At 45.8% G+C, this 17,006-nt stretch overlaps 2 protein-coding genes across 3 annotated transcripts in view; both read left to right on the top strand.

The window, feature by feature from the left end:
- LOC137526098 (BAI1-associated protein 3-like) overlaps nucleotides 1-7,793 on the top strand; it is a 279,756-nt gene extending 271,963 nt beyond the window's left edge. Inside the window, exon 5 of the mRNA XM_068247314.1 lies at nucleotides 7,779-7,793. Coding sequence (XP_068103415.1) covers nucleotides 7,779-7,793 — 15 coding nt within the window. The remainder of the gene's footprint in view (nucleotides 1-7,778) is intronic.
- Nucleotides 7,778-17,006, top strand: part of BAIAP3 (BAI1 associated protein 3) — a 317,725-nt gene continuing 308,496 nt past the window's right edge. Inside the window, exons 1-2 of one of the 2 annotated variants that reach the window (XM_068244531.1) lie at nucleotides 7,778-7,860; nucleotides 10,367-10,396. In XM_068244531.1, coding sequence (XP_068100632.1) covers nucleotides 7,807-7,860; nucleotides 10,367-10,396 — 84 coding nt within the window. In that variant the 5' untranslated portion in view covers nucleotides 7,778-7,806. The remainder of the gene's footprint in view (nucleotides 7,861-10,366; nucleotides 10,397-17,006) is intronic. The other variant, XM_068244533.1, reaches the window with a different exon arrangement.

Raw genomic sequence — 17,006 nt, 5'->3', positions numbered from 1 at the left:
AGTATTGCCTTTTTGGCTTCCTTCTAAACTGTTTAACACAGGAGAATAGAGGTTTAAATTAGCTTTTGCAGCCTGACAGTTACTCTTTACAAGAGGAACATGAGCACGGTTTATTTATTTATGTTTATACTTCCTGTTGTAAAGGCAAAGAATCCAGCCTGGTAATGGCTAGCTCTCTGACTACTACGCATTAAAGAGCTATAATCAGTGGCGTAGCTACAAACCTCTGGGCCCCGATGCGGAATCTGGATGCGGGCCCCCCCCGGCAACAACCGCCCCCCCCCCCCACAACACCCGACGCACACACATATCCGAATCCCTATAGCTGTGCATGGCATGGCTATATCAATTCAGCTTTGCAGCAGCATGGATGCCACGTTCAATTTGCAAACATGCCCAGCACCCAGAGGAAATAGGGCAATTAGTAGCAAGATGCCTTCAATTAGATAGATTACTATCAGTATAGGCATAGAATAAAGATGCATACACACATTCAATTTTGATTGGTCAATCACTGACCAATTTTATCACTGCATGTAGTATGAGGGCCAAGAGACTTTGAATACTGTGAACAGAGCTGGGCTCTCATAATACCTAGAAGTAGTAAAATTGGCTATTCAAAATTGTATGTATGTACCAGGCTTTACAGCTAATACTGTACATACAATTAAGCTGGTTTACAATCAGTAAAGGGACAGAGCAACACCTTATACTGTACATACTGGAGGTAGCAGGGATCAGAACACACTGCAGCTAGTTTACTGTCAGTACAGGCACAAAGCAACACCTTATACTGTACATACAGGAGGTAACAGATCAGCAAACACTGCAGCTAGTTTACTATCAGTACAGGCACAGAGTAACAGCGTATACTGTACATGCTGGAGGCAGCAGAGATCACCACACGTTGCAGTTAGTTTACCATCAGTACAGGCACAGAGTAACTGCTTATACTGTACATACTGGAGGTAGCAAGGATCAGCACACGCTGCAGTTAGTTTACCATCAGTACAGGCACAGAGTAACAGCTTATACTGTACATACTGGAGGTAGCAAGGATCAGCACACGTTGCAGTTAGTTTACCATCAGTACAGGCACAGAGTAACTGCTTATACTGTACATACTGGAGGCAGCAGAGATCACCACACGTTGCAGTTAGTTTACCATCAGTACAGGCACAGAGTAACTGCTTATACTGTACATACTGGAGGTAGCAAGGATCAGCACACGCTGCAGTTAGTTTACCATCAGTACAGGCACAGAGTAACAGCTTATACTGTACATACTGGAGGTAGAAGAGATCAGTACACACTGCAGCTAGTTTACTATCAGTACAGGCACAGAATAACAGCTTATACTGTACACATTGAAAGTAGCAGAGATCAGCCCGAACCTGGTGCTAGGAATACACGGCTCGATTCTGAGCTGATAAGATGGCTCAATAGATTATTTCCGACACGTCCGATCGTTTTGCCGCTCGATTCTGCATTGGGGACAATGGAAAAAGATAAGAAAAACAAGCGGAAAATAAGAGAATCGGCCACAGATTTGAGTGGCAAAAACGATTGGGCGCAGAATCGAGCCCCAGAATCAAGCCCCAGAATCAACCCGTGTATTCCCAGCATAAGGCCCGGCTCACACTTACGTTTAAAAACTTTGCTGCCAACACGCACATGTATATACGCACACACTGCTGCTGACTGGCTGACGCACGCACGCACGCACACACCTTAGCACTGGGTCACAAAGCTGACTGGTAATACCAATTTGTATTATACAAACATGCCTAATTAAACTTCACACTTAAATAGGATAATAATACAAGTGCTTAACCACTCCATAATACTAAAAACACTGCAATAAAATGCTACATTATAAAGCATAAATTCCCTGGACAGATTTTAGGACCAACACAACAAACATACCCAGGCAATCAGGGGTGAGCCTGGGGTGCCTGGCACCTGGGTGCAAGATTTTCTCTGGCGCCTATGGGAGTGTTTAAATTAACCGCGCCCAACCACATAACCACACCTAGGTCCTGCCTAATCACACCCACACCTTCCACCTCTTTACGCATGCATGTGATACCCCATTCCTACCCCTCTTCCATTGGCTTGCTCCTGGCTGGCTTTGGCTGCCTGCGAGTCTGCTAGTCTCTGGACTGACGCAGGCTGAGAGATTCTGCGAGTGCGACGCAGTCACACACTGCGTATTTATGGCTGCCTGCGGCCACCCTACTCTCGCTCGCTGTCGTAGGCTCCTCCCCCCGCCAAGCCCAAGCGTGAGGTGGGCTGCCTGTATCTTTCTCGTTGCGCTGCGCAGCTTGCCAGTGTTGCCAACCTTTCATGTTATTTTTTACTGACAAATACCTAAAAATTTACTGACAAAGATTATTTTTACTGACAAAATTTCCCCACTAAATGCACATAAGAGACATCGTTTCACCAGTAAATGCACGTAATGACAGACAGCCTTTCATCAGTAAATGCACATAATGAGAGACAGCTTTTCCCCAGTAAATGCACATAATAAGAGACCGCTTTTCACCAGTATATGCACATAATAAGAGGCAGCTTTTCCTCAGCAAATGCACATAATAAGAGGCAGCTTTTCCCCAGCAAATGCACATAATAAGAGACAGCTTTTCACCAGTAAATGCACATAATAAGATACAGCTTTTCACCAGTAAATGCACATAATAAGCCCTTTAGGCAGTGAGTGACAGGGAGCCCCTTTAGGCAGTGAGTGACAGGGAGCCCCTTTAGGCTGTGAGTGACAGGGAGCCCCTTTAGGCAGTGAGTGACAGGGAGCCCCTTTAGGCAGTGAGTGACAGGGAGCCCCTTTAGGCAGTAAATGGCAGGGAGCCCCTTTAGGCAGTGAGTGACAGGGAGCCCCTTTAGGCAGTGAGTGACAGGGAGCCCCTTTAGGCAGTGAGTAACAGGAAGCCCCTTTAGGCAGTGAGTGACAGGGAGCCCCATTAGGCAGTGAGTGACAGGGAGCCCCTTTAGGTAGTGAGTGAGTGACAGGTAGCCCCTTTAGGCAGTGAGTGACAGGGAGCCCCTTTAGGTAGTGAGTGACAGGGAGCCCCTTTAGGTAGTGAGTGAGTGACAGGGAGCCCCTGTAGGCAGTGAGTGAGTGACAGGGAGCCCCTTTAGGCAGTGAGTGAGTGACAGGGAGCCCCTTTAGGCAGTGAGTGAGTGACAGGGAGCCCCTTTAGGTAGTGAGTGAGTGACAGGGAGCCCTTTTAGGCAGTGAGTGACAGGGAGCCCCTTTAGGCAGTGAGTGACAGGGAGCCCCTTTAGGCAGTGAGTGACTGGGAGCCCTTTTAGGCAGTGAGTGACTGGGAGCCCCTTTAGGCAGTGAGTAACAGGGAGCCCCTTTAGGCAGTGAGTGACAGGGAGCCCCTTTAGGCAGTGACAGGGAGCCCCTTTAAGTAGTGAGTGAGTGACAGGGAGCCCCTTTAGGCAGTGAGTGACAGGGAGCCCCTTTAGGCAGTGAGTGAGTGACAGGGAGCCCCTCTAGGCAGTGAGTGACAGGGAGCCCCTTTAGGTAGTGAGTGAGTGACAGGGAGCCCCTTTAGGTAGTGAGTGAGTGACAGGGAGCCCCTTTAGGCAGTGAGTGACAGGGAGCCCCTTTAGGTAGTGAGTGAGTGACAGGGAGCCCCTTTAGGTAGTGAGTGAGTGACAGGGAGCCCCTTTAGGTAGTGAGTGAGTGACAGGGAGCCCCTTTAGGTAGTGAGTGAGTGACAGGGAGCCCCTTTAGGCAGTGAGTGACAGGGAGCCCCTTTAGGCAGTGAGTGAGTGACAGGGAGCCCCTTTAGGCAGTGAGTGACAGGAAGCCCCTTTGGGTAGTGAGTGAGTGACAGGGAGCCCCTTTAGCTAGTGAGTGACAGGGAGCCCCTTTAGGCAGTGAGTGAGTGACAGGGAGCCCCTTTAGGCAGTAAATGACAGGGAGCCCCTTTAGGCAGAGAGTGACAGGGGGCCCCTTTAGGCAGTGCGTGAGTGACAGGGAGCCCCTTTAGGCAGTGAGTGACAGGGAGCCCCTTTAGGTAGTGAGTGAGTGACAGGGAGCCCCTTTAGGTAGTGAGTGAGTGACAGGGAGCCCCTTTAGGCAGTGAGTGACAGGGAGCCCCTTTAGGTAGTGAGTGAGTGACAGGGAGCCCCTTTAGGTAGTGAGTGAGTGACAGGGAGCCCCTTTAGGCAGTGAGTGACAGGGAGCCCCTTTAGGCAGTGAGTGAGTGACAGGGAGCACCTTTAGCTAGTGAGTGACAGGGAGCCCCTTTAGCTAGTGAGTGACAGGGAGCCCCTTTAGCTAGTGAGTGACAGGGAGCCCCCCCAGCCGCCGCCGCCGCTGCCCCCTTACCTTGCAGGCTGCGGCGTGTCAGACCTCAGGATCAGCGGCGACCCGACCAGTAAGAGCGGGCGCCGGACGCACCCACTCTATATGCGGAAGTGATGTCACTTCCGCATATCAGTGCGGGCGCTGGGTCCTAGCGCCCGCACTATTGGTCGCCGCGGCGCCGCCTGATCGAGGTCTGACGGCTAGAGGGAGGGAGGGAGCGAGCGGCGACTAGAGCGGGGGGGCCTGGGTCCTCCAACACACAGCCCACGGGGCCCCTCCCCTGCCTCTTCAGGAGGCAGGCCAGGTCGCTACGGCGACCCCTGCGACCACAGGCCCTACGCCAGTGGCTATAATTCACTGACATGGTGCTGCTGGATTCTTTGCCGTTATGTTTAGACACTGGGAGGTTACATGGTCATATCTGCTAAGGCTTAAAATGAACCTCCAAACTAAAAATCTACTCAGGAAACTGAAAAGGCTTGGTGTTTCTTTAACAGTTTCACTGCATCAGAACTTTGTTTTTCTTAACAAAGCATCATTTTAGCTGCATTTTTAGGTAAGCTCCACACATCAAAGAAAACTGCCCGGGCTTTTTTTCACTGATGCTGCGCAAAGTATGATGGGATTTCCTATGTTGTTGTTCATGTTGCCTAGCAACTGGGAGGGGTGATCAGCACACAGGACAGTTGGAACTGTGTCTCATGCTCCCTGTCAACTCCTTTCAACCAAAAAGATGGGTGCCCTCATGAAATCAAACATTTGCCAGTTCTTTTAAAAAAAGGGTGGGTAAGAGATTATATTACCTACTTGTACACGCATTCCAACTTGCCTGATAGTTGGGCAGATTGATCCACCGATTGGATCTGGCAAACAACCTGTTATCAGTTGGTCATCTGGTTACTTGCCAGCCATACATACAACCCAACTTATCTTCCAACAGACAAGTTTGGAAGATAGTTGGACAGATTGTTGGTACGTGTGTATGAACCTTTAGAATCTAGACCAGGCATGGGCAAACTTGGCTACAAGTCCCACAATGCAATGCAGGAGTCTGACAGCCACAGTCATGACTCATAAAGGCAAATGCATTGTGGGATTTGTAGTTCCTTAACAGCTGGAGGGCCAAGTTTGCCCCATGCCTGATCTAGACTCTTGTGAGAGTGACGGAGACCTACAAATGCCACCAGAAAAAGCAGAGACATCAGCTTAGACCACACAGAAATCTTGATGGGGCAGAGTGTTCTGTACATGCAGATAGGCACCCAGTATATCAAGTTAGAACTCTTCACTGAAGAAAACGTTCAGAGATACAACCATCAGGTAATGCAGCTTACTTAGAAGAGAGGAACACAGAATGAATACAGGACATAACAATACCATAGAGATTGTCATCACATTTTACACACATGACATCTCGTGGTTGATTTACTACACTGCAGTTTAGGTAATAATCCTGTTGATACTTCCAACAAATATCACAGTGAGTGGTCGCTACCGGTTACTGAAGTCTTTCAAATAACTATTCGATGAATTGTTGGCAGACAAAAAGAACAATAATTGTGTCAACACAGGTTTTTTCCCCCCATGATTCCCATCAGAAAATAAGAAGTATCATTAGAGGTCCATTTGTAACAGCAGCTAGCACTGCTGAGGTAGTAAAGCTGTATACTACACACGTCACTTTACATAAGTAATCTGATTGGTTGCTCTCTGGGCAATAAGAGTATTCTTCTTTCAGAATGTGCTTCATACATGAGGCTTTAATGGCAGCTGATTTATCAAGGCAGATGCAAAGAAAACTAGAGGAAAAATCCGGACAGGTGTCCCACTATCTCAGATCACCGTTTAAATTTAAAGAGGCCTCTTAGTGTATTTTTATGGTGTATGTTAAATACAGTAATGACAGAGCCTGATACGCATTCTCTGAAGCAGAGATGCAAATAATTCCAATCTGAGGCAAAATATATTCTAATATAATGCAAATTTATGCAGCCTTAAAATGGACCAATAAACCTTTTAACTGCCAATTTAGTAGCCTGCAAGTGCTTCATGCCAAATCATTTTAGAAAATGTTATTTCATTTACGTGATATTTTCTTGCCACTACGTAGCACACTTGATTAGGGCGCACACACGTTATAGCACATTTTTTGACAAATTGCATACATCCATGGACCATTGCACCTATATTGAAAGTCATTGGGCTGCTTCCTGCTCTTTTACCCACATACAACGTGCTTTACCGATTCTATTGTAGTTTGGCGCAATTACAAAGTTGCACAAAATAATAATAATAATAATAATAATGTGTGGAAAACACAGGCAAAGAAAACAATCCCATTGTTAAAAAAAAGTTAAAATTAGCAACAATATCATACAGATAAGTGTGGTGTAATAACAGTTATGAAGCTCAAGCCACAGTACATGGACAGTGCAGTAAGTCAAAAGTAAGGGGTAGTGTAAAAACATGTATTGACCTCTAGATGGCAGTGTGGGAAGGCACAATAGATAGATGACTTTTGCTATTAAAGTGCACCTCCAGACTAAAAATCTACTCAGCAGCACTTGGTGTTTCTTTAACAGGTTCACAGCATCAGAAGTTTGTTTTTCATACCCAAGCCTAATTTTTAGCTGCTTAGAAGCTAAGCTCCGCCCCATCAAAGAAAACTGCCCGGACATTTCCCCCCTGATGCTGTACAAAGCATGATGGGATTTCTGATGATGTTCTTATTGCCTAGCAACTGGGAGGGGTGAACAGGACACAGGACAGTTGGAACTGTGTCTCATGCTTCTCGTCACCCGCGACCTTCCGCCCGTGGCAGTGTACTAGTATGCTGATCAGTGAATGGGAACACAGTTCCACAGTTCCCAAGTACCTGTGATCAATGACCACCGGCCTCAATGCGATTCCATGGTCATTAATAAATTGAAAGTAAAACCACACATACACACTATTTCCAGTACACAGGATTAAACTGGGGAAGCACATAGAAGCACAAGCTACTGGGGTAGCCACTGGCCAAATAGTAAAATAACACCCTACAAGCATTTTATTAAATAAAAATACACTAATTCCCTATTAAAATTAACTAAATTAATTTCATTGTGATAAGTAGTGATAAAGTTATTGGTGAATACATGGAAGGAGCACTGAAAGGTAAAAATTGTTCTGGTCCATAAGGGGAAAAAAACCTCAGTGGTGAAGTGGTTAAAGACCTATTTCTGCCTTGGAACATACCACCATTTTTGCTGTGCTATCACCATAAATTAGACAGAGGTAAATATTCATGAGGGTGATTTTTTTCAAGCAACACTGAATAATGTGACCACAGATATTTATACCGATGTAATTACAGTGAAGAGACTGATTTGTAAGATGCCTTTGTTACCCTTCATAAATTGGCCCTGATCCCTCTGCGTTCCTTTCTTTCTTTCAGCGAGGAGCGGAGTGATTTTTTCGATAGAATGAGAAGTATACTTCAGAAACAAGAAAATATTCGGCGGTGCTGGAGGACCGAGGTACAGTGCGTTCAGCTGTTTGTGCCGTTATTATTGCTCAATTCCTAAAATAGCCACCTAGCACAGCTGTAATGAGGAGTCGAATGAGTTGTGAAGAAGCCACGCTGAAAAGCTGCTCGCAATCAGCCGCGATGTGAGACAGACACAATAGCAACACATACAGTGCCAATCAATTCACTTTGACAGGAGGATCAGTTTGTGTTCAGGAGCTGTATGAGTGATAGCTGTGCTGCCAGCCACATAAATGTACCTGATGGGATGCAGCGCCCAGACGCCCCACATATGAAATATGTTCTCAGGTGGCTTTAGAAAGTTAAAGTGATTCGATTTTCATGGCAAAAGGGAACTATAGTCATCCTTTTGTAAGCTACAGAAATGAATCTTGTAACCTTAACAGCGAAATAAACACTTTAAAGTGTACCTGAACCGAAGTTTGGCTACAAAATGAGATGCTTACCTAAAGAGAGAGAAGCATCAGGATCCTATTGAGACTTCCCTCGCTGCTCTGATGGCCCCTTGTTGCTGAATATGGCCCCCCTCCCCCAAAGATTAACAACAAGGTATTGTTGCTAATCACATCAGGGCTGCGCATGCAGCTCCTCTTCCTTCAGAGGGCTTGTGCAGCTACTGCACGGCCACGATACAGAAAGAAGAGCTGCGCCTCCCCGATGTAGAGGCCGTGCTCAGCAACAGGGGGCTTGGGACCACCGAGGAAAGCTTCAATAAGATCCTGAGACTTCCCTGTCTTTAGGGTAATGTGTTATTTTGAACCCGAGCTTCTGCTTGGGATTACTTTAAAGTGGACCACTGTAAATTCCAAAAAGAAAAGCAAAGCTGTGTGTGAAGCAGCAAATTTTAAAATCAATCTGAAGTCTTATTTATTTTAGCTTTTTTTTTTGGGGGGGGGGGGGGGGGGCTAGAGCACAAGGTTGGTTCTTCCTGGGTGGGGTGATACCATCTAGACTGGAAATGAGTGAAACATTCCAGCAGGGATACAATAGAAAGAAAGAGAGTGTAAAGCCCCATTTACACGATACGATTCTTTGTGCAATTCGATTACGATTCTATTTACGATACGATTAAATCCGACATGTCCGATCTGCATTCGATTCATTTCGATTTGCTATTGCAAAACAATGGCAAATCGAATTGAATCGAATCGAATCCCGATCGGACATGTCAGGTTTAATCGGATCGTAAATAGAATCGTAATCGAATCGCACAAAGAATCGTATCGTGTAGATGGGGCTTAAGGCTTTGAGTACTGATGAAGTTGGGCCATGGGTTTGTGGTTTTCCAAATGCAGAATGTCCAAATAGAATGTTCTATTCTGCTGGAGGTAGAATACAGCAAATGCAGTACGGCACCAATACATATACAAATTACATACCTATTGCACTCGTGGTGGGTTGAAATAAAGTTCATGAACAGTGGCCTAAACTCTTCAAACCTTTGCAAAATACTGTTTTATAGTTTGCTGTCTTTGGCACTGTAGAGAGATCTCCACCACCTCCTGTCTTGATGGTATCTGTGGCTGGGACAGAAAATTAAGAACATTTCCAAAAATAGGAGCACAGACAGCCATAAATCCCTGCAGAGGTTCTAATCCTGTCCTGCTCTATCCAAAGCCAGAATAAATATTCTGGCTGAAGTTAGCTGTTAGACTTAGCACATGTTGGGACCTAATTGGGTTGAATATATTGATTAATTAGACCGACACCCACACTGGGTAAATATTTAGTATTAGTGACTAATGTCTATAACTTTAAAACATAAAATATAAATAAAGTACCTTGCAGTAATTTTTAATGTATTCATTACATCAATATCTGAGGCCTACTGCACTCTTTGAGGGCTTGTTCACACTGCAGGCGTTTTCAGGTGTTTTTTACACGCAGGCAATTTTTAAAATCACCCACCAAACGCTTGTGCAATGAATATCTATGAGAAGGTTCATATCCGTGCGGGTGGTGCACTGTCTGTTCAGTAAAGCGGTGCGTGCACCAGTTTTGAGGTGATTCCGCCTCAATGGAAAGTATGGGAGAAACGCAAAACGCTCACAAAATCGCTTTGTGTAGCGGTTGCGTTTGTGTTTTTAAGAATAAATACATTGTATTTATTCTTTTCTAGGTCAAAGAGTTCACTTCCTGACTTGCATCAGGGAGTGAATTACAAAACTGCTCTGAAAAAACGCTTAGAAAATCGCTAAGCACAAAAACGAATCACCCACCCAAGCGCCGGGAATCGGAAAAAAAGACGCCTCAAAAACAGTCCAACGCGGACGCACGCACAAACGGAATGCAATGTGAACAAGGCCTTATTAAACATGTTATTGGGAGAGTTTTTTTCTGCCTTCTGTCCTCAAGTATCTCCTGGGAACAGTAGTTATTTCCCATGATCCTTAGCGGTCACTGTAAGCTGAGGATCTGAACCGTGGGTACTGCTCTCGCTATCATTCCAACCTAGAAAGTGTGTCCGTATTGATTTGTTTCTTCAACTTCTGCAGGAACAGGAAAGAGATAACAGACAACCAAAGGTACCACATTATTTTCTTTTAATTTTACACACTTATTAAGATAATCATTATTTTTTTAGATTTTGTACAAAGTTGCTCTTTAAAGTGTACAGAGAGGGCACCCTACAAAGTTTTTTTGTACTTACCCAGTGCTTCCTCCAGCCCCATAAGTTTGGATGCGTCCCTTGCTGCCTTCCATTTAGCGGCAATGAGCCCGGTAATTGGCTCAGTTGGCTCCAGTCTGAGTCGGCTGACTCAGGTTGACTCAGACTGGAGCCGATTGAGCCAGTTACTGGGGCTGATTGCAGAAGAACGGAGGACAATGGGAGGATGGCGAGGGACGCATCCATGCTTATGGGGCTGAAGGAAGCCCCAGGTAAGTAAAAAAAAAATGTTCAATTGCAAGGTCTCTGGGTTTCTTTAAAGCCAAAGTGCTATGGGTGTGGCCATTATCATCATCACTCTGTATAGCACTACGGAATATGTTGGCACTTTATAAATTAAGAAAAATAATTATGTGAATTATGTGAATTACTTTAGCCGCACCAAGCTTCGGCACTATGTGGCGGGCGGCGGACGCCAAAGAGCCTTGGTTAGTTCTAAATGTATTAAAATTACATGAAACTGAGATGACACGATATGCCACATGAGCAATTCAATTTGTCTTCTGTACAACTACATTTCTTTATTTAGAAAGCGTCACTAAGATTCGGAGCTCTACTGAGCTGTGGTGAGATTTGTTAGCTTGCAACTATTCACTGAGATCCAACACACAGATGTTTTAAATGTAAGATTTAGTATCTTATAGACATTTACTGAAAGTTATTACTCTGTTCAAATGTACTAGTCTTCAAGGATTTACTGATATCTGGTACTCTACCAAGGTTCACCAAGATTTTTTACTTTATATAGATTTACTAGACTGAATAGATTTATTGAGATCTGGTAACCTAAAAGGTTCACAGAGATTTGTTCAACAAGCAAAGAGAGGGTGGTGGAAAACACCCCTTGGTGCGATCAGGCCCCTATCAAGTATGCTCAGCTGCTCCCGATAATACCACTGTAGAGAAAAATATAAAAAAGAAGGGGCACTTTGAGTCTTCTACCAATATAAAGCAAAGCTGCTGCTGGGCAGGTCTCACCTGTTTCCGATGTGGCTGGCACAGCGTACACAGCCTTGGCACACTTGCGTCCCACTTAGCCGAGCCGGGGACCAGGCTCACACACGTATGGGCGGATGAGACGTCACGTCCCAGCGTCCTCCGGGGCCTGTCGTGATGGAAACCAGGACGCTCACCCGGGGAGCGATATACGGAAGTGGACTAGCCAATATGCTGCAGCGGATGGGATTCCGCAGTTTGTATGGGGAAATAAGGTGCATGCAGAGATAAAAGTACTGGGAAAGTACAATTTATTAAAACGACGCGTTTCATGAAGGCTCACCCTCCGCTTTATCAAGTTCAAACCATATTTAAAAATGCACCTTTTTATAACAAACACAGTCCTTGTTAGCCAATGGGCTTAGCATGTAGCGATACCTTAATCATCCTAAAAGGAGACCTAATAATGTAATGTTCCCATTATAGGAGCATTTTTGTCAGTAGGACCATATATAGAATAAAAATAGAGCTTTAATGCTCTCATGCAGAAAATATAGAAAAACATATAAAATATATATAAAAATAGAAAATGTGTATATAGGCAAAATGTCAATCTTAAAAGGCTACCATGCACCATGCACCATGCAATGCCTATAGGCCTTACATCTATTAAACACCATATTTCCCTCCCCCCAGAAAATACGCCACACAATTCTCCCAGGGTATGTTACAAACTACACTCCCAAGGGAGGCTAGCTCAGGGGTATATAATGGACTGTACATATATAGATAAGGGGGGGGGGGGGGAAGGAATATAGAAAAAGGAGAGGAGGCTAGCTCAGGGGTATATAATGGACTGTACATATATAGATAAGGGGGGGGGGGGGGAAAGGAATATAGGAAAAGGAGAGGAAAAGATTCCTCCCCCCCCCCCCTTATCTATATATGTACGGTCCATTATATACCCCTGAGCTAGCCTCCTCTCCTTTTCCTATATTCCTTCCCCCCCCCCCCCCCTTATCTATATATGTACAGTCCATTATATACCCCTGAGCTAGCCTCCTCTCCTTTTCCTATATTCCTTCCCCCCCCCCCCTTATCTATATATGTACGGTCCATTATATACCCCTGAGCTAGCCTCCTCTCCTTTTCCTATATTCCTTTCCCCCCCCCCCCTTATCTATATATGTACAGTCCATTATATACCCCTGAGCTAGCCTCCTCTCCTTTTCCTATATTCCCCCCCCCCCCTTATCTATATATGTACAGTCCATTATATACCCCTGAGCTAGCCTCCTCTCCTTTTCCTATATTCCTTCCCCCCCCCCTTATCTATATATGTACAGTCCATTATATACCCCTGAGCTAGCCTCCCTTGGGAGTGTAGTTTGTAACATACCCTGGGAGAATTGTGTGGCGTATTTTCTGGGGGGAGGGAAATATGGTGTTTAATAGATGTAAGGCCTATAGGCATTGCATGGTGCATGGTGCATGGTAGCCTTTTAAGATTGACATTTTGCCTATATACACATTTTCTATTTTTATATATATTTTATATGTTTTTCTATATTTTCTGCATGAGAGCATTAAAGCTCTATTTTTATTCTATATATGGTCCTACTGACAAAAATGCTCCTATAATGGGAACATTACATTATTAGGTCTCCTTTTAGGATGATTAAGGTATCGCTACCCCCGCCCATGCTAAGCCCATTGGCTAACAAGGACTGTGTTTGTTATAAAAAGGTGCATTTTTAAATATGGTTTGAACTTGATAAATCGGAGGGTGAGCCTTCGTGAAACGCGTCGTTTTAATAAATTGTACTTTTCCAGTACTTTTATCTCTGCATGGACCTTATTTCCCCATACAAACTGCGGAATCCCATCCGCTGCAGCATATTGGCTAGTCCACTTCCGTATATCGCTCCCCGGGTGAGCATCCTGGTTTCCATCACGACAGGCCCCGGAGGACGCTGGGACGTGACGTCACATCCGCCCATACGTGTGTGAGCCTGGTCCCCGGCTCGGCTAAGTGGGACGCAAGTGTGCCAAGGCTGTGTACGCTGTGCCAGCCACATCGGAAACAGGTGAGACCTGCCCAGCAGCAGCTTTGCTTTATATTGGTAGAAGACTCAAAGCGCCCCTTCTTTTTTATATTTTTCACAGAGATTTGTTGACCTGCTACGGTTTATTTGAGGAGTTACTCATTCAGGCCTGGAGCCCACTAGCAGCATGTTTCTAATCAGAGCCGGGACAAGGTCCTCCACCACGCAAGGCTGAGACACCATAGTGCACCCCTCCCACCCCAGCTGTCACACACTGATTGCTATTAGAGTATAAGGCCCCCCAGGGCCCAAAACACCTTAATCTTTAGTTATCTGGCTTGCAGTCACTGCCATGTATCCTCTTTACTTATTTCTCTCTGCTTCAAACACAATAGGGGGATGATAGCTGAGTGAGTTGAGCGCCCCCTCATACACTGCGCTCTGAGGCTGGAGGCTCTCTCGCCTCTGCCTCGGCCTGGCCCTGTTTCTAATGCTTGTGATTTGAAAAGCTCTTACTAATGTAATGCTATGTGTATGATCCTCTCGAGGGATGTTATTTTTTTTTTAAATCCCCAAAAGCATCACATTAGCAAGAACTTTACATATCACAAGCGCTTCGAAAAGCGCTGCCGGTAGGTCCCAGGACTTAGGGCTGGAACCCACTAGGAATCGCTGAATCCCTATAAATTGCATCAGCACTGTGTGCAGCGATTCCTAGGGCGATTGCAATTAGCGGTTCATTTTATTATTTTTTTTAAAAATAAGCCTTCTTATACAGATGGATGCGAAAGTTTGGGCAACGTTGTTAATCCTCATGATTTTCCTGTATAAATCATTGGTTGTTACGATAAAATATGTCAGTTAAATATATCATATAGGAGACACACACAGTGATATTTGAGAAGTGAAATTAAGTTTATTGGATTTACAGAAAGTGCGCAATAAGTGTGCATTCCCCTACTGTACTTACCAGGTGTTCCAAAGTGTAGCTTCTGTCCGTAGCCCCAACCCTAATGGAAGAGGTCACAGGTGCTTTTCTAGGACCAATCAGAAAAGCAGCTCCGACCTGTTCTGCTAGGGGGTGGGGCTACAGAAGCCGGACAAAAAGGCCCTCAGTAAATATAATTAACTGTATTTAAAATTACAAACACTAGGCCGACAAATTGCTTCAAAATCGCTTTTCAAAACGAGCACTGAGCGCAAACTCGCTCAAAATTCTGCATGTCTTACGATTGCGATTAAACCTAATTGCAATCGCACTAGTGGGTTCCCTATTATTTAGATAAATTGGCCAAGCGGTTATTGAAATCGCCAGTGATTGTCAGCGATCCAGAAATGCTGCCAAAAATCACCCTAATAGGTTCCAGGCCTTACTGAAATTTGGTTCTGAATTTCAATGAGATTTGATGCTACATACGGTACTAATGGGAGCTGTGATTGGGTGTATAATTACAGGGCTTCTGCACATAATCTGAACTGTTAGCAGATACAGCTGAATTAATGGGAAGCGGTTCCACTGTTACCTCTGTGGAGATGTAAATAGTCAGAGGGATTCAGGTGGAACAGGTTTCAAGGTTTTCACTTCTAATTTATTGTTTAATGTTTCCCAACCTTTTCCGGCCCGGGGAACACTGTCTGACCAAATTTTTCCCCGGGGAACGGCGCGCGCGCGCGGTGGGGGCGATGCGGCCCCCGGTTGTTTGCGCGACCTAGTGGACAGTGCCGCTATGGGGGGGGGGGGGGGGCTGGGGTGCGGCTGCATAGCTGGCATAGTTGCCCCAGTGTAGGGAGTTTAGTTGCCTCAGTATAGTGCCCCAGTATAGCCAGTATAGTGCCCCAGTATAGCCAGTATAGTACCCCAGTATAGCCCCCCAGTATAGCCAGTATTGTGCCCCAGTATAGCTAGTATAGTGCCCCAGAATAGTGCCCCAGTATAGCCAGTTTAGTGCCCCAGTATAGTGCCCCAGTATAGCCAGTATAGTGCCCCAGTATAGCCCCCCAGTATAGCTAGTATAGTGCCCCAGTATAGCCAGTATAGTGCCCCAGTATAGCCAGTATAGTACCCCAGTATAGCCCCCCAGTATAGCCAGTATTGTGCCCCAGTATAGCTAGTATAGTGCCCCAGTATAGCTAGTATAGTGCCCCAGAATAGTGCCCCAGTATAGCCAGTTTAGTGCCCCAGTATAGCCAGTATAGTGCCCCAGTATAGCCCCCCAGTATAGCTAGTATAGTGCCCCAGTATAGCCAGTATAGTGCCCCAGTATAGCCAGTATAGTACCCCAGTATAGCCAGTATTGTGCCCCAGTATAGCTAGTATAGTGCCCCAGAATAGTGCCCCAGTATAGCCAGTTTAGTGCCCCAGTATAGTGCCCCAGTATAGCCAGTATAGTGCCCCAGTATAGCCAGTATAGTACCCCAGTATAGCCCCCCCAGTATAGCCAGTATTGTGCCCCAGTATAGCTAGTATAGTGCCCCAGAATAGTGCCCCAGTATAGCCAGTTTAGTGCCCCAGTATAGTGCCCCAGTATAGCCAGAATAGTGCCCCAGTATAGCTAGAATAGTGCCCCAGTATAGCCAGTTTAGTGCCCCAGGATAGCCAGTATAGTACCCCAGAATAGTGCCCCAGTATAGCCAGTTGAGTGCCCTCCCGCCCGTCCCCGCGGCCGCCGCTGTTATTACCTTGTTAACAGCGGCCGCTCTCCCCTCTCCGGCGCGTGTATATTCAAGCAGCGTATCTCCGGCTGCTCTGTGTGATGCACTGATGCGGAAGAAAGGAGGGCAGCGGCTTCCTGTAACGGCGATATGTATCGCCGTTACTATGGTAACCGAGCCCTGCCTCCTTCCGCATCAGTGCATCACACAGAGCAGCCGGAGATACGCTGCTAGCATATACATGGTCTGGAGAGGGGAGAGCGGCCGCTGCTAAGGTAATAACAGCGGCGGCCGCAGGGACGGGCGGGAGGGGGGATAAGACCACGGCACACCAGGCAACGTTCCGCGGCACACTAGTGTGCCGCGGAACAGCGGTTGGGAAACACTGGTTTAAACTAATCAAAATCTTAATTACATTCATTAATAAAATTCAATGCTGGTGTTAATGGATAAAGTCAAAGGGAGAGCTTGGATGAAGCAAGGTAGCTGGAGTCTGAGAAAGAGAATTGTTCATACAGAGCAGGGAACGGTTTGGAAAGTAGCTGAAGGGCATTTGGATGGTGGGGGTGGGGTTTTAAAGCGCAGAGGAGGATTTGATGGAGCAAAAGAGGGTTGAGATGGAGCAGGGGAAAGTTTGAGTAGAGCAGGGGAGGTTTAGATAGAGCATGGGGGGTTGGGTAGAGCAGGGGGGGTTTGGCTAGAGCAGGGGAGGTTTCGATAGAGCAGAGGAGGATTGGGTAGAGCAGGGGAGGTTTGAAAAGAGCATGAATAGATTTAGATGGAGCAGAGGAGATTTTTAGAGGGGGGGGGGGGAGATGAGGGTTTGGACATAGC

Source organism: Hyperolius riggenbachi, chromosome 7 (assembly GCF_040937935.1).
Source record: "Hyperolius riggenbachi isolate aHypRig1 chromosome 7, aHypRig1.pri, whole genome shotgun sequence".
Lineage (NCBI taxonomy): Eukaryota > Metazoa > Chordata > Amphibia > Anura > Hyperoliidae > Hyperolius > Hyperolius riggenbachi.
This window is presented reverse-complemented; position numbering and strand designations above follow the sequence as displayed.